Below are 23,533 nucleotides of genomic sequence, written 5' to 3' on the forward strand. Positions count from 1 at the left end.
TGGCTATAGGGTTAATTGAATGGTCATATGTGTATTATCGCATTGTGTGATCGTTTTTGTTTTAATGAGAAAACGTACAAAGTTTTCATTTATTTTCAAAGACTATTCAAATAAGTTGAACTCTTCATTTTTAATGGAAAATCTGCATGTTCACTTTATTTCATCCCCTGGGTACGGCTAGGTACCATAACTCCAGTATAAGTTATAACAAATGTGGACATTCAAGCAGCTCAATTTCTTTAAATATTTTTTCTCCCATGCTTGAGGTAACTGAGAAATAATCACTTCTGCTCTTCAGGGCAAGATTTAAATGTGTTTTGAATAAATACTTTGCAACAATATCCAAAGGATAAGAAAAAGCAGGCTGCTTCTGGAACACACCTCAAAAATCACAAAGCCCGTAAAGTTTTTACTTGACTCACCTTTATGGTCCTCCGTCCTTGCCTTAGATATCTGCATGTAATACACATATTCTGGGCAGTTTTACTATAAACACAGATCCCTTGGAAAATAAACAAAGGGAAAAGAATCGAGATACCCAATTTCCATTTAGTAGGTTTATACTAATCCCATTTTCAATTTTTTAAAGTAAATCTTATTGTACTTACCCTCCTTAATATAAATAAGCCAAGCTCTCTATAGAAACTTTGGAAAATATAGAAAATTTAAAAAGAAAGGCAGCTTACTAAAATTTACTTTCACTACTCAAGAAAAGCCCACCATCATTTTAGTGGATTTCTTTCTCATTATTTCCCTTTGCACTTTCCTTACTTTTACATACATATGATAATATATATTCATTATTGTATCTTGTTTACTTCATTTAACATAAAATAAACATTCCACAGATTATTTACAAATTATTTTAAAGTAATTTTAATATTTATATAATAGTCTATAAAAAGGATACACCATAGTTTATTTAATCATTATCTGTGATCAGATCTGGCACCATGATAAACAGAACTGCATCATTACCCAAAGACTAAAGTTTTTTTAAATATTTGTGATTGTTTTTACTAGAAGTATGCTTTAAGGAATAAATAATATCTAAATTTTTAATAATCTTGAAAGATGCCTATAGTCTGACTGCTTTCCAAAGTATTAGTGATTGAAAATTTCATCAGCAATGTGTGAGTTTTTACTTTGCTTTACTCTAACTAGCACTGTATGTTATCTTAAAACATACACACACAATATTTTGTTGGTTTGATAGGAAAAAAAATTGTATCTCATGGCTCTTTTAATTGGTACTCTTCCTTATATGTTTTTAGAGTATAGTTATATACTGATTAGGGTTTGTTTTTAAGGCAAGATTATTTGACCATTTGATGTATGTACAATTGATATAGCTTTTCAATTTGATTATTCTTCTGGATTACAATCTGGGAAACCAGAAAAATTACTCAGAATAAAGGCATTCATTTAGTATAATTAGATAATCTGGAGACTTTTAGGTGATCCAAAATCCAAAATAATTTACATTGCTTTTATTTATAAAACACAGAAGTAATTACTTCAAACAAGAATGTTTTGATGTCTAAGACATTATATTTCTTACTTACACCTTAATCTTTGCACCATACAAAATGTATCCCTATCCATGCTTATTATATTTTTTCTTTCTATTCCAACAGATAATCAAAGAATGAAGTTGGACTTTTTATTGCAATTGCTGTGCTTGAGTTTGTGTGTTTCTTCCCACCTGCGAAGGAGAATTTTATGTTTTGATTTGGATTATTTCTTCTTTTTCATCTTTAAAAAAATTTTTTTACTGTTTTTTTCTTGTCAGTAATATTCACTGAGACCAAGTTTATTACTGTAATCTATGTCTTTAAGTATTCAGTCAGCTTCTTGGACTGGATACTGAATATTACTTTTAAGAAGTTGGGCAAGATTGCACAGAGGGTGACTGTGAAAAAATGAGAAAAAGAAAACCCCATCTCCCCAGAGTTTCTCCCAGTTTTAAACCTTTATGTGAATCTCAACTGATGTGGCTGTCTTTACATTTTATGGTAGTTTTGATTTTACAATGAATTTGAAAAATCAGTACAAGCTTTTGTCAGTGAAAAGTCAACTTATTGAGAGCGAGAATTCAGTTAACAAGACATAAACTCCACAAGATAGAAAGGATGCCAAATGAAGACAGGAAGATGTCATGACCAAAGATATTTATGTAAAATGTGTAATTAATGTTTTGGAGATGTTGTATTCTTCTGTGCTGAGCTGGGAACTAAAAGTCCTAAATCTGTATTCTGATTATGTATCATTCAGTTACACAGTAGCCAGCTTAATTATCATTTTTCTGTCTTTGAAGAGTGAAAGTTGTGATACAGCTAAAGGTGCTCTTGAAATGTCATAGAAAATAATAATGAAGCTAAATGATTAACTACTGAGTTGGAGCATTTAAAAAAAATCCAGGTATAGCTTCTGATTCACTCCTGCTGCTGCTGCTGCTGCTGCTAAGTTGCTTCAGTCGTGTCCGACTCTGTTCGACCCCAGAGATGGCAGCCCACCAGGCTCCCCCGTCCCTGGGATTCTCCAGGCAAGAACACTGGAGTGGGTGGCCATTTCCTTCTCCAAAGCATGAAAGTGAAAAGAGAAAGTCAAGTCACTCAGTCATGTCCAACTCCTAGCTACCCCATGGACTGCAGCCTACCAGGCTCCTCCATCCATGGGATTTTCCAGGCAAGACTACTGGAGTGGGGTGCTATTGCCTTCTCCAATTTACTCCTAGCAATTCAATATTTCTTACAATTTCTTCTTGGGTGGCATACAAAAGGCAAAATTAATAAGTGATATAGTTATAAACTACCAAGTTTTGTTACTTTTTTATGGGATAAAAGAATCTGGTTTGCGTGAAATAAGAAATTCTGTGGACTTCAAAAAAATACTTTGAGTCATCTACTATTTCTTACCTGATGTGCCCTTGTGTGTGCATGCTCAGTTACTAAATTTTGTCTGACTTTTGTGACCCCATAGATTGTAGCCAACCAGGCTTCTCCATCCACAGAATTTCCCAAGCAATAATTGCCTTTGTGCTGTGCTTAGTCGCTCAGTCATGTCCAACTGTTTGCAACCCCATGAACTGCAGCCCACCAGGCTCCTCTGTCCTTGGGGATTCTCCAGGCAATAATACTGGAATGAGTTGCCATGCCCTCCTCCAACCCAGGGATTGATCTTCCCAACCCAGGGATCGAATCCAGGTCTCCTGCATTGCGGGCAGATTGTTTACTGACTGAGCCACCAGGGAAACCCAAAAATACTGGAGTGGGTAGCCTATCCCTTCTCCAGGGGCTCTTCCTGACCCAGGAATTGAACCAGGGTCTTCTGCATTGCAGGCGGATTCTGCATTGCAGCTGGTAACAGCTGAGCTACCAGGGAAGTCCTACTACCCATAAATTCCACCAACATTTCTTTCCCTTATCTTTCTGTCCCCTTTCTTCCTCCTTCTTTTCCCTCTCCCTATCCACCTAATTCAACACCTATTTATTGTTGTGTGCTATGCCAAGGGCCGTGCTGCCATCTACAAGGATATCCTGGAAAGAGATGATACTGTAGTATCAGCAGTTTGGCAATAGAATCCAACACTGTGACTGTCATTTCTGTCAGTGAAATGAAACCAAAATAGTTGAATCATCGCTTTGGTATGGTTGAACCAGTTGTGAATTATCTCTAAACTGTAATTATTTTCACTCAAACTTGTATTGAAATGGCCTTAGGTAACTAGCATAAAACATGTTGTGCATATCCCTTTATTCAGGTTTAGATTCAACATGTTTTACTGAGCAAGTAGGATTTGCAGGCCATCATAGGGCTGTTTATACTCCTGTTACCTCTGTCTGTCCATCATCCAGCTATGTTTGTCTGTCATCTATTTACTATTTTATTATTACAAAAGAGGGTAAGGTTTACAGAGGGCTTGCCCAATGTCACTTAGCTAATGTAAGATTTCAGATCCAAGTTTAAGCTTTTAGATTCCAGGTTTATTGTTTTCCCTACAGCACAGTACAATGTGAGAAGTGTTGTAATGATATTTCATTTATAAGACAGTGTGATCTAGTAATAAACTCATGGGTTCTGGAATCAAATTTGGATTTAAATCTGGCTGTGCCATTAATTAGCTCTATGAACTTGAGAGAGTTAATTTCATGGAGTCTCAATGAATTAATCTGTAAATTAAAGACTATAATACTTACTGTGAGGTTATTGTGATAAGGTATGTAAAATAAATGCAACACAATAGATACTCAATAAGTATTAACTGTGATTAATTCTTTATCTAGACTTACCTCCAATTGTATAATACAAGTCCTCAATTTCAACTATAAACTGGCTCCCTGACCATGTGGGTTGAAATATCATGGGCAGAACCAACTTCAAATCCCTGGATGTTATTCTTTTTGATTCTAATACCTCATGGTTATTATTTTTGCCCACACAAAACCTACTCATCTCCCGCATGTTTGAATCACATCTTGTCCTTAGCCTTTGGACAGTTTAAGTGCAGAAGCCCCTCGTTACTCACAATTTTAGTTACCAGTGGTCAAACACAGACCAAAAATACTAAATGGAAGATTCCAGAAATAAAATTCATAAGTGTTAAAATTGCGTACCATTCTGAGTAGCTTGATAAAATCTCTTAGGGTCCCACTCTGTTTCACCTGGGATGTGAATCATCCCTTTGTCCAGCATATCCTATTCACTAGTCATGTGGTAGCATACTTAGTTATCAAATCCACCACTGAGGTTTTGCAGGGCTTGTTCTTCAAGCATTTAATATGCTTCACACTTAACAAAGGCTCCAAAGCCCAAGAGTACTGATGCTGGTCATTTGGATATGCCAAAGAGAAGCTGTAAAGTACTTCCTTTAAGTGAAAGTTCTCTGTTTAACAAGAAAAGGAAAAAAAAAAACAACATATGCTGAAGTTGCTAAAAATCTATGTAAAAAGAAGTCTATCTTTGAAATTGTGAAGAAGGAGAAAGAAATTTGTGCCAGTTTTGCTGACACACCTCAAACCGCAAAAGTCACAGCCGCAGTGTGTCATTGGTGCTTGCTAAGGTGGAAAAGGCATTACATTTGTAAATGAGTTATTTAGAGAGAGCAAGGGAGACCACATGCACCAACTTTTATTACAGCATAGTGTTATAATTGTTTTATTTTAGTATTGGTTATCATTATTAATCTCTTACTGTACCTAATCAGTCCTGAGTGTTCTTTGGAAGGAATGATGCTAAAGCTGAAACTCCAGTACTTTGGCCACCTCATGCGAAGAGTTGACTCATTGGAAAGACTCTGATGCTGGGAGGGATTGGGGGCAGGAGGAGAAGGGGACGAAAGAGGATGAGATGGCTGGATGGCATCACTGACTCGATGGATGTGAGTTTGAGTGAACTCCGGGAGTTGGTGATGAACAGGGAGGCCTGGCGTGCTGCGATTCATGGGGTCGCAAAGAGTCAGACACGACTGAGCAATGGAACTGAACTGAATTGAACTGTATCTAATTTATATATTAAAATTTTAAAACAGGTACATATGTACAGAAAAAAGCATAGTATATATATAAGTATTTGTGGGGTTCAATACTATCTGTGGTTTCAAGCATCCACTAGGGTCTTGGACCATATTCTCTAAGAATAAGGGAGGACTATTGTGCCCTTGTTATTTTCTTACCTCTCTCTCTACCTCTGAACCTGTAGTGCTCATTTTAATAATTACTATATTATTCCTTAAATATTTTCATTATGCGTGTCTTTTTCCCTTGACAAAATTCTATTTCATGGTGGACAGGACACTTTTCTTGTATTTTCTTCATGGGTCTCATACCACTAGTATAGTATTTGACACCACAAAAAACGCTTTTATGGTAAACTCTCAGCAAAAGTAACATTCATGGGTGATACTAGCTGTTGTAAGTTTAAATGAATGTGATAGGAAGCCCTTTGTTTCCATGTCATGGTTCACCTTGGGAAATTTCATGTTAAACGTTCTGATTTAAAAATGCTACATCCAGGCAGAATAATCGCATGCAGTTTAATATGATAATGTTTATTAAAACTCTATATGTGAAAGTTTGAAGTAATAGGAAAAACTTGAAAAACAATGATTATTTGGTAAATAAAATTGTATTGGTCATACAATTAAGAATATCTTAGTCCAGTTAGTCTGAAATCTGATGTAGAGACAATATGTATCAGTATAAAGTACTTTTGATACTTCTATCTTTAATCCACAGAAATGTATACATTGCATGCTAAATTCACCTGAGATGATAACCTCTGTAACATATGTTCTCAGATACTCTGGATCATGATTCAGTAACACATACTGATTTTTAACAAGTGTCTTCATCTATATTTTCTTTATTATCCTCAATAAACAAGAGTTCTCATAATCGTGTAATTGAAGACAGAACTAAACTTCAAAATAAAATAAATCTCTTTGGAAATCTGCCAAAAGAACGTTACATGTAGAAAGTAGTGCTTGATCTACAATTTTATCACAATTATAGTCACTATTGTAAAGCTCAATGAAATACGTATACAAAAATGTATACAATATCAATATGCTTTAAAAGTGGGCAGTATAGACCTGATTCTTGACTATGGATCTTCCCGACCCAAGGATCAAGCCCACGTCTCTTAATGTCTCCTGCATTGGCAGGCAGGGTGTTATCACTAGCGCCACCTGGAAAGCCTATAAATTTGTATATGTATCTTACAAGTGGACTATGGTCAACGAAATACATGAAAATTCAAACACTGTTGAATTGATCTACATTTTTAGTGTCTACAAGAATGACTTTCAAAAATTCAATAAATAATGAAAACCAGGTTATAAGAAAACCATATAAGCTACTCAAGAGAACAAAAATGTTTTCAGTCCCTTCAGTACTTGGAAGCACTTTTAAAAGTCTATTGCTAAGATATTCGTAATTATTCAGGCACCTTAAGGATCTGAATAAAATATGCTTAGCTTGATATGCTTTTAATTAATCATTATGAATACCTAAATGTTTAATGGTTGTCTTAAAAATATTTGTGCTTATGTTTTTCATGAATCCAGGCTTTTACTGAATATTTTAATTCAAAATATGTCTAGGTTTACCCCATATATTAAAGTGTTTCTGTTTTATTCACGTTCTAAGATTTCATTTTATTTTCATTATCTGAAGTACTTCATGTAAAAATAATTTGAACAATATGCATTTTTAAGAGTTTTTGTAGCTTTTATTTTTTAAATTCTCAACCATATTGTAAACCCTCTGTGGGAAGGACCTCTGTTTTATATTTCTCTTGTACCTACAGAGCCCAGCACTGTGCTGAACACAAAGAAATTGTTCAATAAAAGCTTAATGGAGAGTCTAAGTGGCCTGACTGCAATCTGTATTAGTAATGCCTGAGACACTTGGTGTGCTTGGTGTGGGGAAGGGTGGCATTTAGTTGACAGTTGATTCTTTATTTACTTTTCCTCTTTGACATTGTGCTCTTTTGGTCAGTCTTTAAATCTGAGCAGTGCAAAGAGTCTTCTTTAGACTTTTTGAAGAAAACAATTGTAAATATTTGTAGAGAATGGGGCAATTGCTGTTAGAAAAAAAAATGAACTAAATAGAAATCTACATATAAAACTAACCTGTCTTTAGTTAGCTAAGTTATTTCTTACCTTGGTATAGGAGCTGAATTTTACTACACTTAGAATTAAATGAAAGTGCTGCTGAAGATATATAGCTTGTGGAATAAGATGGACATAATTTTCACATATGAGGGCAGTAGAAATTTTTCATTTTATGATTTTTGTTGAGCATAGTGTTCTCTTTTTTTTTGAAATAAGCATACCAGAGCTGTAGTAAATGAATAACCATCATTAGTTGATTTCTGAAAGAAAGTTAGTGGCTGCTGATTATGGTTTTTATCAGTTTAGTTAACTGAAATATATTTGAATTTAATTGAAGTATAAAATGAAATAATAAATAATAATAAATATAATAGAAATTCAGGTATACATAGAAAACATGAGAAGTAATAAACACTAAAATACTATGGCATAGGAAGGGCAGAAGAGATTCCACACTAAAAAGCCACAGTGCACTTTAAATTACAGGGTTAAACCAAAAGTAGACTACCAATAGAAATGCAGGATTTAAACAAAAGGATGTAAATTTGTTACAAGACTAGACAAAGTATGATTTAGTAATGCATACTCCATAAATATTAATACTTGCTGATTGTTGTGGTGGTAGTGAGAGAGACTACTGCTTCTGCTGGTAAAGAATAGAAATAGATATTCAAGCAAAATTAAGTAAGTGTAAAACTAAGAAGATTAAGAGAGAGTAGGGAAAATGTGGTAATATATATTTAATAAGGCTGAAAAAAATGGAAAAAAGATTTAATTAACCTTCTTTTTATATAGCTAACCTTCTTTCATGTTCTGTTAATTCTACCAGTATTTCTCAATTCTGTCTTTTCATCATCAATACCATGTTTTAAATCTATGCCTCCATCATTTCCCATCTGAATTACCCCAGTAGCCTCTGTCCTGATTCTGGTCTTAGGCCCATTAGTCACCCTCCACATCTGCTATCAGAGTATGATTGGTGTTAAAGATTGTCTCTCAGGGCATTTGTTCATGAATAGGAGTGCAGTTCTATGGTTGGCCCATAGGTCTAGTAGAATAGGATTACAGAACCCAGTGATTGTGCTACTTTTATCTTGCAACTACTGCCATATTTCAAACCCCATTTGTACCATGTGGGAAAATGACAGACCCTAAAAGGGAATTCAGGGAGATTTGGTGCAGTGTTTCTCAAACTTACCCAATCATACTAACCACTCTAAGTTTATTTTATTAAAATAAAAATGTCAGTCCCTTCCCTGGAGGTTGAGTCTGAAATTCTAGCATGAGACCTAGGATTTTGTATTTTTAAAATAAACTTCTGGATGATTCTTCTCATCAGGCACATGTGACAACATTGATGAAGTCTCGTGTTTCTCAGAGTATATCCCCAGACCAATACATTAGTGTTATTAGGGAATTTATTAGAAATGCAAATTATATGGCCCCATCTGGCCCTGAATCAGAAACCTCAAGCCTGGAGCCCAGTAATCTGTGTTTTAGAAGCCCTCTGGGTGATTCTCATGCATGCTAAAGTTTGAGAACTCCGTATGTCAAATGTGGCCCAGAGAGCAGGAAGTAGGGAGTGTATGTAGTTTAGGAAACTCACCTAACCAAGATTCTCCTATGACTAGGTAAGTCATGACTTCAGTCCTGGTGCTGATTGCTGCTTTTCCCTTGACATCACTCCTTTCATATTTTCTAAAGAGCAGTTTGATTTTGTGGATTCCTTTTTGGTTTCCCAATTGATCAGAGTCATGCCCTTCTCTCTTTCCTGATCACAAATATACTTCATTATTTATTTTCCTATGTGAAATCCTTCTGTTGCTTAACTTTCCCCATAAAAACACTGGCTGACTGCCCATTTGGCTCTAATCATTTATGACTAAGGCTCATACTTTTATCAAAATGTTTTTCAGTGTTAGTATGTACCAGCCAGTTGCTATATATATATTTTTTAAGAAAGGTATAATCAGATAACAAACTGTCTTATTCTCTCTTTTAAGTCTCATCTTTTTTCACCTTTTGGAAAGCCAAGGCGATGCTGAAGGATATTGTCTTCAAAAAAAAAAAAACAAAAACACGTTATTTTGAAGGCTAACTAGGAACACTGCTAATGTGCAAATATTCTCATTGAACATATAAGAACATAGATAAAAAGAGAATCACCAAGGAAACTATTTGCTACCACAACAGTGAAGAAGTTGTATTAGTTTGCTAGGGCTACCATACCAAAGTACCACAGACTGAGCAGCTTAAACATTAGAATTTCTCTCATGGTTCTGGAGGATGGAAGCCCAACATCAAGGAGTTGTAAGGCTTGGTTTCCCCTATGTACAGTGAAGGAGATTCTGATCCATGCTACGCTCCTAATTCCTGGTGGTTTTCTGGCAATCTTTGACATCATTTGACTTATAGACACTTCACCCCACATAGCATTCTCCTTGTGTGTATGTCTCATGTCTAAATTTCTCTGTTTTTAAAAATAAGAATACAAGTCCTATTGGATTACAGGCCCATTCTATTCCAGCAAGACCTCATCCTAACTAATGGCATCTGAAAATGACCCTATTTTCAAATAAGATCACATTGTGAGGCACTAGGGTTTAGGACTTCACCATATGGATTTGACTGGGGCAAGAGGAACAGTTCAACCATAATGGAATGGTTGGTTGATATAGGGAGGAAGTTGTATCTAAACTCCAAGATCACAAGACCTAAATGATGTTGCTTTGGGAATTTAATGGGTTTAGGAACGGAATAAAAATCTCAATGACACATGCCAGCCCTGGCTCCAATTAGGAAAGACAAATCAAAAGTGATCATATTTCTGATACTGAAATATCTGGAAGTTTTCCCCATAAATAAACGGTAAAAAGGTCATAAAACCTGTGGTGGGAAAGACTTTGTGTTTGTACCAGGTTTTAAATGATCAAATTAAAATCAAATTGCTCTATTTATTCCAGGAAGAGTGGGAAGTTTTAAGAATTCTTGCACTTATGGTACCAGCTCAGATTGGTTTCACTGCTTTGAATAGTCACATTTTTACTCTGGTAATTTCCAAATCAGAGAAATATACTCATCAAGATGTTGAAGACTGAAGGGAAACCAGATGTTACTCATTTAAAAGAGGATAATTAAGGATTTACAAAGTCATTTGAATAAGTGGGCATTCAAACAGGTATGAACCCAGAAGGTAATGGTATGTCCAGTGATTGGCTTCTTGAGTCAGGTTGCTTATTTGGGGATTTTTATTTATGATTTCATGCCTGTACACAAACCTTCAAAAGAACATGACAAGCAGTTGTATTTCTGCTTTATCTGTTCATTCAAGTCTCATCTTGGGTTGAGTGCCAATTGTTGACACCACGTCATGTGGGTGCTCTGGACACCTCTGAAAGCTATTCATGATCACATGGAACATTGTTCGGTGTTGATCTAATGGGTTAGATTGACTTAAAGTTGTGCCAGTAACACTCCACTGGCAGTACTTTTTAATTTCATCATTGTATTTATGTACATCCCCAAATAGTTTTAAAAGAAGAAAAACAGTGGTTGAAAAGACATGTACTTATGTTTCTGGGAAGTGATGCAATTGTTTCTGGAAAAATAATGAAACTTTCAGCATATTTCTAGAGTTCTTTTTGTATCAACACTTCTTGCTATGCTTTCATAGTCATGGTGGGAGATTTTGCCAACACCCGGCTATTACTAATCTGGTACAGAGCTGAACAAATCATTTTCTTGAAATGGTTCCTCGGTAAAACCTAATTATAAATGCCCATAATTACTCAGGGTATCTGTCTATATACTAATGATTGTTGGAAATAGAGGGACTGCATGATAGGATTCATTTGACAACACTCATTGTGTACTTAACAATTTCACATTTCACACCCTGAAACTGTACGAGCAACTAAGCCTTTTTTATGGTGGAGATAATTACCCAAACCTGTAGAGGTTCTCCTGTTAGGTGAAGGTGGCAATACCTACCTGAAGTGGCATAATAGCAAAAATTCAGCTAAGACCAGTCCTAGACTGGGTACTGGAAAATTCCTCTGTCTCATAGCCTTGTATTAGATGTCTGGTCAATTGTCTAAAAGATAAATGTAAAATTGGGTATAATGATGAGATTAGTGCTCCGGAAATGAATTTCTGTAACGATTTCACCCAAGAATAAGTAATAATATCAAACCAGACACAAGTCTTTCAAGCAGAAGTTTCTTCTTTAGGAACAAATGACCAATTTCTAGTGATATTATCAAAAGTGTTATTAAAAGGTTTTACAACACTTATGTCTCCACTGGGGAAAGAGGTGAAGGACAGAATAATTCTTGGTTCAGATCAGTCACTCAGCCGTGTCTGACTCTTTGCGACCCCATGAATCGCAGCACGCCAGGCCTCCCTGTCCATCACCAACTCCTGGAGTTACCCAAACTCATGTCCATCGAGTAGGAAATGCCATCCAGCCATCTCATCTCTGTTGTCCCCTTCTCCTCCTGCCCCCAATCCCTCCCAGCATCAGGGTCTTTTCCAATGAGTCAACTCTTCACACGAGGTGGCCAAAGTATTGGAGTTTCAGCTTCAACATCATTCCTTCCAATGAACACCCAGGACTGATCTCCTTTAAGATGGACAGGTTGGATCTCCTTGCAGTCCAAGGGACTCTCAAGAGTCTTCTCCAACACCACAGTTCAAAAGCATCATTTCTTTGGCGTTCAGCCTTCACAGTCCAACTCTCACATCCATACATGACCACTGGAAAAACAATAGCTAGATGGACGTTTGTTGACAAAGTAATGTCTCTGGAAAAACAATAGCTAGATGGACCTTTGTTGGCAAAGTAATGTCTCTGCTTTTTAATGTGCTCTCTAAGTCGGTTATAACTTTCCTTCCAAGGAGTAAATATCTTTTAATTTAATGGCTGCAATCACCATCTGCAGTTATTTTGGAGCCCAGAAAAATAAAGTCTGACACTGTTTCCACTGTTTTCCCATCTATTTGCCATGAAGTGATGGGACCAGATGCCATGATCTTCGTTTTCTGAATGTTGAGCTTTAAGTCAACTTTTTCACTCTTCCCTTTCACTTTCATCAAGAGGCTTTTTGTTCCTCTTCACTTTCTGCCATAAGGGTAGTGTCATTTGCATATCTGAGGTGATTGATATTTCTCCTGGCAATCTTGATTCCAGCTTTTGCTTCTTCCAGCCCAGCGTTTCTCATGATGTACTCTTCATAGAAGTTAAATAAACAGGGTGACTATACAGCCTTGACGTACTCCTTTTCCTATTTGGAACCAGTCTGTTGTTCCATGTCCAGTTCTAACTGTTGCTTCCTGACCTGCATATAGGTTTTTCAAGAGGTAGGTCAAGTGGTCTGGTATTCCCATCTCTTTCAGAATTTTCCACAGGGCCTTCCAATCTCTGTTGATAGAACAGTATCAGGTCATTAAGAGAAAGAAAAGTATCTCCACATAATTTTTTAATTGTTTTTCTTATTAGGGATTTTTCTTTCATTCCTTCCCTTTATCCCTCCCTTCTCTCCTTCCTCCCTTTCTCGCTACCTCCCTACTTCCCTCCCTTCCTGTCTTCCATCTAATACTTCTTAAGTTAATAAAATCTTGACTATGTGTTTCTTGGGAATAGGAATCAGAGAATAGTATGAAACTATATGATACAAAGGGAAAACAAAAATAACATTTTCTAAAAGTTACAAGTATATTAATGCCTTCTATTCACTATATCATATAATACTAACATTCTATGAGATTGTTAATTCAAACTTCCATTTTAGAGATGAAGAACTTTCATTTTAGGCCCATCTCACATTATGACTTAATTACCTTACTTTCCCAACATCTATAACTTCAGATGATCAAACCAGTGTTGAAATCCAGATTTGTCTGGCTACAAATCCTGTGTTTTCATTGTATCTTCCAAGATGTTTCCAGTGTTTAAAATTGAGAAGAGATAGAATATTATAAACTATATTAGCCACTGCTGCTGCTGCTGCTAAGTTGCTTCAGCCGTGTCTGACTCTGTGCGATCCCAGAGACGGCAGCCCACCAGGCTCCCCCATCCCTGGGATTCTCCAGGCAAGAACACTGGAGTGGGTTGCCATTTCCTTCTCCAATGCATGAAAGTGAAAAGTGAAATTGAGGTTGCTCAGTCGTGTCTGACTCTTTGCGACCCCATGGACTGCAGCCTACCAGGCTCCTCTGTCCATGGGATTTTCCAGGCAAGAATACTGAAGTGGGGTGCCATCGCCTTCTTCTATTAGCCACTAGGAAATAGCTATAGTTTCTTAAAGAAATAATGAGACTAAAAAATTTAACATTTTTCTTCATTTCCTTCTCTTTTCATTCACATAGGAAGAAATGGATTTCTCTGAAACCATGAGTATTATTCTTAGCCAGAATACATGGTCATACAGGATACATCACCTTAATTTTATTTTCTAGAGCATATTTATAGTTTTTTTAACCCTCATGTGTCTTCTTTCTGTTTTTCAGTTATTTTATAACTGTAGAAAGCATAATTTCACATTCCCAATCATATGACTAGTGAGAGATACCTGCATTTCATGATGCTGTGCTATTAAAGTCAAGAAATGTTATCAAATTTGCTCATCCAAGACAGGAAAAAAAAAACTATGATAGTGAAAAGGAGAAAGTGTATCACACTTGAAATCAGAGCTAATGGTTTTGGATATATATTCTTCTGCTTCCCATCTATGTGAATTTGGTAAATGATTTAAAAGCTTTACACTTTAGTTCTATCATCTGCCATGATAATCTTAATGCCTTTTTGCAGGATTGCACTGAGCCTTAACGTGGAGATAACACATAAAGGCATTGTACATTTTCAAGTCTTGCAGGCACACAAACACACAGCCCTAATACTGCCAGTCCCTACTTCTGAGCCCGTGGGAGATTCTGCCAAACTATCATGGCAATTTCCCGGCAGATTCTGGACAGTCTCATAAATGGAAGCCTTATCAAAGTTTTCTTTAAAGACTACAGAGGAGACCTACCCAGCTTAGTGGATCTAACAAGCCTGAGGAATCCTCTTTGACATCCTGGGCTTGGGTGAAAGGTACCCCGCTTCCCTTCACCTGAATGCCATGAGATGAATACCATGTTAGGGCTTTGGTCCATTAACTCAAGTTATTTCCTATTAAAATGCAGCTATTTTAATGCATGGTTTAATGAGTGATACAGACTTTTCTGGGAGCAGTTTGTAGTGGAGGGGTTGGAAGAAGGCAAAGAAAGCATTAAGTTACACAGAGAAGAGGGAAGGGCATACTCATGACTAGAAAGAAGTTTGCATGGGGGAGAAGAAAGGGGAAGTGAAGGGATAAGTGAAACCCCCCACCCCCGCCCCATCCATCATTTTTGGATACCCTTCAGATTCAGTCCTACTTACATAGATATTTCCTTTTTGACTGCTAGTCAATTTACCATTGTGCTGTGCTTAGTCGTTCAGTCATGTCTGACACCATGGACTGTAGCCCACCAGGCTCCTCTGTCCATGGAGATTCTCCAGGCAAGAATGCTGGAGTGAGTTGCCATGCCTTCCTCCAGGGGATCTTCCCAACCCAGGGATTGAACCCAGGTCTCCCATGTTGCAGGTGGATTCTTTACCATCTGAGCCACTAGGGAAGCCCTACCCCTCATAAAAATAGCTATTTATATTGAATATCATCTATGGTTTAACATCCTTGTAGGCACTTGACATGTTAAATTGTCATAGAACAACTATGCTACTATCTCTCTTTAACAGCTGAGTAAAAGAAGGCTCAGAGAGTGAGTAAGGTGAGACTGGATTAAAACCAGGTCCATTTCAACCCAAACCTTCTCATTTTCTGCCAACTCTACCGTCTGTCATGCTTCTCTGATTTGGAAATTTGTATTTTCCCTTACATCAAGAACATTAAGGAATTTATGTCAAGGAGATGAGATTGTATAGCAGCAGCAACAACACCAATAAACCTCTAAATCTTAGTGTCTTATAACAATCAAGTTCTTTTGACCTCATACCACATGTCTTCTGAGGGTCAGGTGGGGAGACTTGGCTGCAGGTCCTCCTGCTCGGACACCTGGGCTAACAAAGGCTTCAAACATCACCAGACCCTGCAGTGGGGGAGGGGAGAATTGGATAGTGGCTCCTAACTACTTCTAGAGCAAGGAGTATGCCAAATCAACCCAAGAGGGTGAAGAAATACAAGCCTATCACATACCAAAAAAGAAGAGATGAAAGTACCAGTGAGCAAAATCTCCTCAGTAAATATAGAATAAAAAAAAAAAAAAAAAACTGCTGAAGTACTGAGTTTATTAAGAGCAAGATCCTTTTGAGTTTAGCTTTTGAGCCCAAACCAGCTTGTTTCAAGCTTTATCAATGTGTTGACTTGGTGAGGTGGGAGGTATCAGCAACCAGTCATTTTAAATATGGGCAGAGATGTGTATTTTTAGCAAAGTTGAAAAAACAGGTTGGTCACTCAAATTACCCAATTTAGACTTATGGTAAGAACAGTATATGATTCAGAATTGCTACAGATCTGGAAGAAATATGGGTATTTTAACATTTTGTATTGGTGGAATTTGATGCCCCTTTCAGATGAAATGAAGTTATGGATTTGTGAACTGGAAATCTGTAAACTGTCCAGGTTATCAAAGCATAGTCTAATTCAAAATCATTTGACTGGCAAAGTCTTCTGTTCTCAGAACTCTATAAAACCTACATTGACCCTGCAGTAAAAAAGTGAAAAGTGAGATGCAGTGGAAAGGGTTTTAAAGAAGGCAATGTATTTAACCTCATCCTGAAGTTGCTGTAAGAGTTTGATTTCCTATTCTTTAAGGCTATTTTATCATCTGTTATGTGGGGGATATTAATAAATAAATGTGGCAAGTACTAACACAAAATATATCTCTACCTCTAAAATACATCTTGAAACTGTCTACTTCCTTCCGTCTTTAATACTCCTAATGTAGGAGAAACATCTCTCAGCTGGATTGCCACCGATAACTTCCTAATGGTTTTTCTATTTCTCTTCTTGCCTCCAACTCAGTAGTAAGATCTTTCTTATCCCAGGGCCTTTGCACATGCTACCCACTTCTTTCTGCTGTCCCACTCTTCTTTTTTTTTTCTATTTCCTATTTGGACAGCTCTATTTATTCCTTTGAAATAACAATAAAATCCTTTCTTAAAGCAGTCTTTCTTGATCTTTCTATCTGTTGTTGTTTCCTCTTATTATTTGCTATTTCTGCTCATTTGTATCATTCATGGTGCTGATCCTAACTTGCCTTTGTTTTTGTTTGTTTACTTCCTTGTTTTCTGTACTGAAATGTAACTTTCACCAGTGCAGAGACCGGCTTGTTCTTGTTCAGCCTTGTTGCTGCCAAGTGTAATGCCTGCCACACTGTAGGTATCAAAGAAATATACATATAGGGAAAGAAGGGGTTGTTGTGAAGAGTGAGATAAAGTTCATCCTTAAGTACCTAGGTGGTGCTCAGTAGATATGGTATTCCTTCCTTTTTCTTTACCAAGTGAGTGTGAAAGTCACTCAGTTGTGTCCAACTCTGCGATCCCATGGACTATACAGTCCATGGAATTCTCCAGGCCTGAATACTGGAGTGGGTAGCCTTTCCCTTCTCCAGGGGATCTTCCCAACCCATGGATTGAATCCAGGTCTACCAAGTTGCAGGTGGATTCTTTACCAGCTGAGGCACAAGGGAAGCATGAGAATACTGGAGTGGGTAGCCTATCCCTTCTCCAGAGGATCTTCCCAATCCAGGAATCGAACTGGGATCTCCGGCATTGCAGGCAGATTATTTACCAACTGAGCTATCAGGAGCCCCTGACCCCCCAGTGTTACCCAATCAATCTTCACCTCTTCTAACCTATATGTATACCTCCTGAAGTACACTGGCATGTCTCCCCATCACCTATGAATGTCCTAGAACCCTAACTGAATGCTAATGATACTGAAGTACAGAGAACAGATGAGGTTACTCTTGGCTTTGATACATTTGTCTTTAAACACATCTGTTGTTTTTGTGAATTATGCACTGAAACCGTCATATGACTTCTATGCCAAACTTGGAGATTAGTAATTAGCTAGCAAACATATATTTCTTACTATCTCTTCCTATAGGTGCTATAGTATCTCTCAATTTGTCTTGAGCAGTGGTATTGCAAAATTATTTGAATTTTTATTGCCATTTTTCTCTTATTTAAAACTGATTAAAAATGAAAATATAAATATGCATAAAGTAGTGATTAAAAATTCAGGGTAAGAATACAATTAAGACAAAGGTGAAAATAATTAAGCATGTAATGGATAGTTAACATTTGGATTTTATGAACACATTGAAATTAAAATGATTAATACTGTATTTATAAAGGAAAAGAGTAAATTTAAAGACCAGCATGACATGCTAGAATTTATTATCAGATATTATATCTGAAAAGTGAGGCATAATTATGAAACTTACATCAGTTCAGTTCCCTGTGGGACAGAATTTCATTCTAAAATACATCTCTTGGGACTTCCCTGGAGGTCCAGTAGTTAAGACTTTGCCTTTCAATGTATGGGGTGCTGGTTCAATCCCTGGTTGGAGAACTAAGATCCCACATGCCTCATAGCCAAAAAAAAACAGATTGTAACAAATTGTAAGAAGCAATATTTAACAAAGTAAATAAAGACTTTTTAAAAAGTAACCCACATCAAAAAAAAAAAATCTAAAAAACAAAATACATTTCTTGCATCTTTGGCTTTATTTTATGTTTTCAGTCTGATTTTGTCTGAAAGCACTGATTTACTAATGAAGCATGCTCCTTTTTCTCTCTCAAAGTTGGACCAACTTGCTCCCTCCGTTTACTTTTGAGGAACTTATGACTCAGTGATTTGAAGGAATTAGTCCTACAGGCCCATCTCAATTCTTCTTGATCAGTTGCCTGAATTATTTTAGGCAGAGAGACTAAGTGTTTATTTGCAAGAAACCCTGCATGGTTCCAAACTGATATTCATTTATAAATGGTATCTATTTTGAAGTGGGAAATATTTACCAGTGGACAGCCAACAATTCTAGAGGCACAAGAAGAAAGACCCTCGGGTGTCTTTTACTTTGTTTTCTTCTGGGTTAATCACTTCCTAAGCAATAAAATGTTTACATCAGTGTGTTTCTCCTTTAAGATCCATGAAGGTCAACCCATGGGGACTGCACCTTGTGTTTCTAAAACAACTCTGCTTCAATTAATCAGGCCTAGAAGAATGTTCCTGACTTACTACAAGCTGTCTGTGCTTCTTAACTTTTGCCAGTTTCTGCTGGAATCTGCCTCTGAACCATGACACATTCACTCTTCAGATTTGGTGTGTCCTGCAGTCACTGACATCGGCCATGTTCTTAATATTGCTCTGAATTTGCAGGATGGATTTTGGAATTAAGTCCATATTTCCTAGCATTTAATCCAGAATGAGCCTGTATCTATTTTTCCTTCATTAAAATTACACTCCTCATTGCAGTAGCCTCATTTTAAGTTTTCAATGGATTTGTGAACTGAAAATCTGCAAACAGCTAGAATTTATTACCAGGCATTATGTCTAAAAGGTACAGAAAGCTGTATTGATCAGCACTGCTCTGGAGTACCCAAAGCATCACTTGTCTGTGGTATGTGCATTTCTTAACATATGATAACCTGACCAAAATGCAAGCAGCCCCAACTGGAATACATCAGTGACCATGCAGCAACTCTTTAGCAAGCTAAATCTCAGTACAGATGTTCCTGACATTTTCCTCTTTTCCATTAATGATGCATATCACTGCTTTCCAAACTCTTTCACAATGCTTACAAAATCCATCACGACTTTTACCATTTGTCTAAATTCATCATCCTTCTCTCCCTTGGAATGTACTCTTCTGAACTACTTTACATTTCTTGGCTGCAATTTTAAACATGCCATTCCTTTTGTCTGGAATGTTCTCTTCCCACTCATTCTCTCAAGTGTACTCTGGTGTTGTGGGACACCAGAAGAGGAGGTCCCTTGGACTCTTTGGACAATTTAGAGAAGTGGGGTTAATTTAATGTTGCTTGACTATTCACATCATTCAATACCAGAAAGCAATATAGGACTTAGGGAGAAAGTTGAACTGTATTTTGCACATAGACAATGATAAAATACTTAACTTCTTAAGGGAAGGGATCTTAACTCTAGGGACTTAAACTATTCCAAGTCAATTGTATAGAAACAAACCTTCTGTATCTTTGTCTGTAGGCATGTCCATGCATGTCCACATGTTTGTGTGTGTGTGTGTGAGAGAGAGAGAGAGAGAGACTCCCTCCTCATCACTAAAACTTTTCTCTCAAACCCTTTACCCCACATATGAGGAGATACATGGAGCTCTGTGAATAAGGCATACATTATATCTGAATCTATTCAGATCATGAACTCCCTATTGCCAAATTCGGACTTAAATTGAAGCCACTAGGGGAAACCACTAGACCATTCAGGTATGAACTAAATCAAATCCCTTATGATTATACAAACTGGAAGTGACAAACATATTCAAGGGATAGATCTGATAGACAGAGTGCCTGATGAACTATGGATGGAGGTTCATGACATTGTACAGGAGACAGGGATCAAGACCATTCCCAAGAAAAAGAAATGCAAAAAGGCAAAACAGTTGTCTGGGGAGGCCTTACAAACAGCTGGGAAAAGAAGAGAAGCTAAAGGCAAAGGAGAAAAGAAAAGATATACCCAAATGAATGCAGAGCTCCAAATAATAGCAAGGAGAGATAAGAAAACTGTCCTCAGTGATCAATGCAAGGAAATAGAGGAAAACAATAGAATGGAAAAGACTAGAGATCTCTCCAAGAAAATCAGAGATAACAAGGGAACATTTCATATAAAGATAGGCACAAAAAAGGAGAGAAATGGTATAGACCTAACAGAAACAGAAGATATTAAGAAGAGGTGGCAAGAATACACAGACAAACTATACAAAAAAGATCCTCATGACCCAGTTAATCACGATGGCGTGATCACTCACCTAAAGCCAGACATCCTGGAATGTGAAGTCATGTGGGCCTTAGGAAGCATCGCTATGAACAAAGCTAATGGAGATGTAATTCAAGTTAAGCTATTTCAAATCCTAAAAGACGATGCTGTGAAGGTGCTGTACTCAACATGCCAGCAAATTTGGAAAACTCAGCGGTGGCCACAGGACTGGAAAAGGTCACTTTTCATTCCATTCCCAAAGAAAAGCAATGCCAAAGAATGTTCAAATTGCCACACAATTGCACTCATCTCACATGCTAGCAAAAAAATGCTCAAAATTCTCCAAGCCAGGCTTCAAGAGTACATGAACTGTGAACTTCCAGATGTTCAAGCTGGATTTAGAAAAGGCAGAAGAACCAGAGATCAAATTGCCAATATCCACTGGATCATTGAAAAAGCAAGAGAATTCCAGGAAAACATCTACTTCTGCTTTATTGACTATGCCAAAGCCTTTGACTGTGTGGATCACAACAAACTGGAAAATTATGAAAAAGATGGGAATAACCAGATCACCTTACCTGCCTCCTGAAAAATCTGTATGCAGGTCAAGAAGCAAAAGTTAGAACTGGACATGGAACAACAGAGTGGTTCCAAATTGAGAAAAGAGTACTATTGTCACCCTGCTTATTTAACTTATATGCAGAGTATATCATGTGAAATGCCAGGCTGGATGAAATACAAGCTGGAATCAAGATTGCAGGAGAAATATCAAAAACCTCAGATATACAAATGACACCACCCTTAGGGCAGAAAGTGAAGAGGATCTAAAGAGCCTCTTAATGAAAGTGAAAGAGGAGAGTGGAAAAGTTGACTTAAAACTCAACATTCAGAAAACTAAATCATGGCATCCAGTCCCATCACTTCATGGCAAATAGATTGGGAAGCAAAGGAAACAGTGACAGACTTCATTTTCTTAGGCTCCAAAATCACTTCAGATGGTGACTTCAGCCATGAAATTAAAAGACACTTGCTCCTTGGAAGAAAAGCTATGACCAACTTAGCATATTAAAAAGAAGAGATGTTACTTTGACGACAAAGTTTCATCTAGTCAAAGCTATGGTTTTTCCAGTAGTTATATATGGATGTGAGAGTTGGATTACAAAGAAAGCTGAGCATAGAAGAATTGATGCTTTTGAACTGTGGTGTTGGAGAAGACTGTTGAGAGTTCCTTGTACTGCAAGGAGATCCAACCAGTCAATCATAAATGAAATCAGTCCTGAATATTCATTGGAAGCATTGATGCTGAAGCTGAAACTCCAATACTTTGGTCACCTGATGTGAAGAACTGACTGATCAGAAAAGATCCTGCTGCTGGGAAAGATTGAAGGTGGGAGGAGAAGGGGATGACAGAGGACAAATGGTTGGGTGGCATCACCAACTCAATGGGCCTGAGTTTGAGTAAACTCCGGAAGTTGGTGATGGACAGGGAATCCTGACATGCTGCAGTCCACGTGGTTGCAAAGAGTCAGACATGACTGAGTGACTGAACTGAATTGAACTATTCCAAAATTTAACTCTACCAACACATACTAATACTGGCAGAGCCTTTGAGAAACAGTCTAATTTATCTTTTTTTTTCTTTATGATAGTTATCAATGGAGGAAACATTTTTGAAGGAGAATTATCCACAACAAGAGGAGAATTGTCAGCAGTTGCTCAGCTCCCATCTAGTTCTTGACCATCCTTTAATTAACACCTAACCTTTATCCTGGAAGATGATGCTGTGAAAGTGCTACACTGAATATGCCAGCAAATTTGGAAAACTCAGCAGTGGCCACAGGACTGGAAAAGGTCACTTTTCATTCCAATTCCAAAGAAAGGCGATGCCAAAGAATGCTCAAACTATTGCACAATTGCACTCATCTCACACACTAGTAAAGGAATGCTCAAAATTCTCCAAGCCCAGCTTCAGCAATACGTGAACCATGAACTTCCAGATGTTCAAGCTGGTTTTAGAAAAGGCAGAGGAACCAGAGATCCAATTGCCAACATCCACTGGATCATTGAAAAAGCAAGAGAGTTCCAGAAAAACATCTATTTCTGCTTTATTGACTATGCCAAAGCCTTTGACTATGTGGATCACAATAAACTGTGGAAAATTCTGAAAGAGATGGGAAGATCAGACCACCTGACCTGCCTCTTGAGAAATCTGTATGCAGGTCAAGAAGCAACAGTTAGAACTGGACATGGAACAACAGACTGGTTCCAAATAGGAAAAGGAGTACGTCAAGGCTGTATATTGTCACCCTACTTATTTAACTTATATGCAGAGTACATCAAGAGAAATGCTGGGCTGGAAAAAACACAAGCTGGAATCAAGATTTCTGGGAGAAATATCAATAACCTCAGATATGCAGATGACACCACCCTTATGGCAGAAAGTGAAGAGGATCTAAAAAGCCTCTTGATCAAAGTGAAAGAGAAGAGTGAAAAAGTTGGCCTAAAGCTCAACATTCAGAAAACTAAGATCATGGCATCTGGTCCTATCACTTCATGGCAAATAGATGGGGAAACAGTGGAAACAGTGTCAGACTGTATCTTTTTGGGCTCCAAAATCACTGCATATGGTGACTGTAGCCATGAAATTAAAAGACGCTTACTCCTTGGAAGGAAAGTTATGACCAACTGAGATAGCATATTAAAAAGCAGAGACATTACTTTGCCAACAAAGGTCCGTCTAGTCAAGGCTATGGTTTTTCCAGTGGTCATGTATGGTTGTGAGAGTTGGACTGTGAAGAAAGCTGAGCGCCGAAGTATTGATGCTTTTTCATGTGGTGTTGGAGAAGACTCTTGAGAGTCTTCCAACGAGTCCTTTCTAAAGGAGATCAGTCCTGGGTGTTCACTGGAAGGACTTATGCTAAAG

General features: G+C 37.4%; 1 protein-coding gene across 4 annotated transcripts in view; it reads left to right on the forward strand.

Moving 5' to 3' along the window:
* The window catches only part of PTGER3 (prostaglandin E receptor 3), a 114,335-nt gene extending 91,897 nt beyond the window's left edge, over window positions 1-22,438 (forward strand). For 3 of the 4 annotated variants that reach the window (XM_025288458.2, XM_006049419.3, XM_006049415.3), the window contains one exon: window positions 1,638-1,779. In XM_025288458.2, the coding sequence (XP_025144243.1) occupies window positions 1,638-1,641 (4 nt within the window). In that variant the 3' untranslated portion in view covers window positions 1,642-1,779. Of the gene's footprint in view, window positions 1-1,637; window positions 1,780-22,259 lie in introns of those variants that run through there. The other variant, XM_044944854.1, reaches the window with a different exon arrangement.
* The last annotated feature ends 1,095 nt before the right edge of the window (window positions 22,439-23,533 follow it).

Source organism: Bubalus bubalis, chromosome 6 (assembly GCF_019923935.1).
Source record: "Bubalus bubalis isolate 160015118507 breed Murrah chromosome 6, NDDB_SH_1, whole genome shotgun sequence".
Lineage (NCBI taxonomy): Eukaryota > Metazoa > Chordata > Mammalia > Artiodactyla > Bovidae > Bubalus > Bubalus bubalis.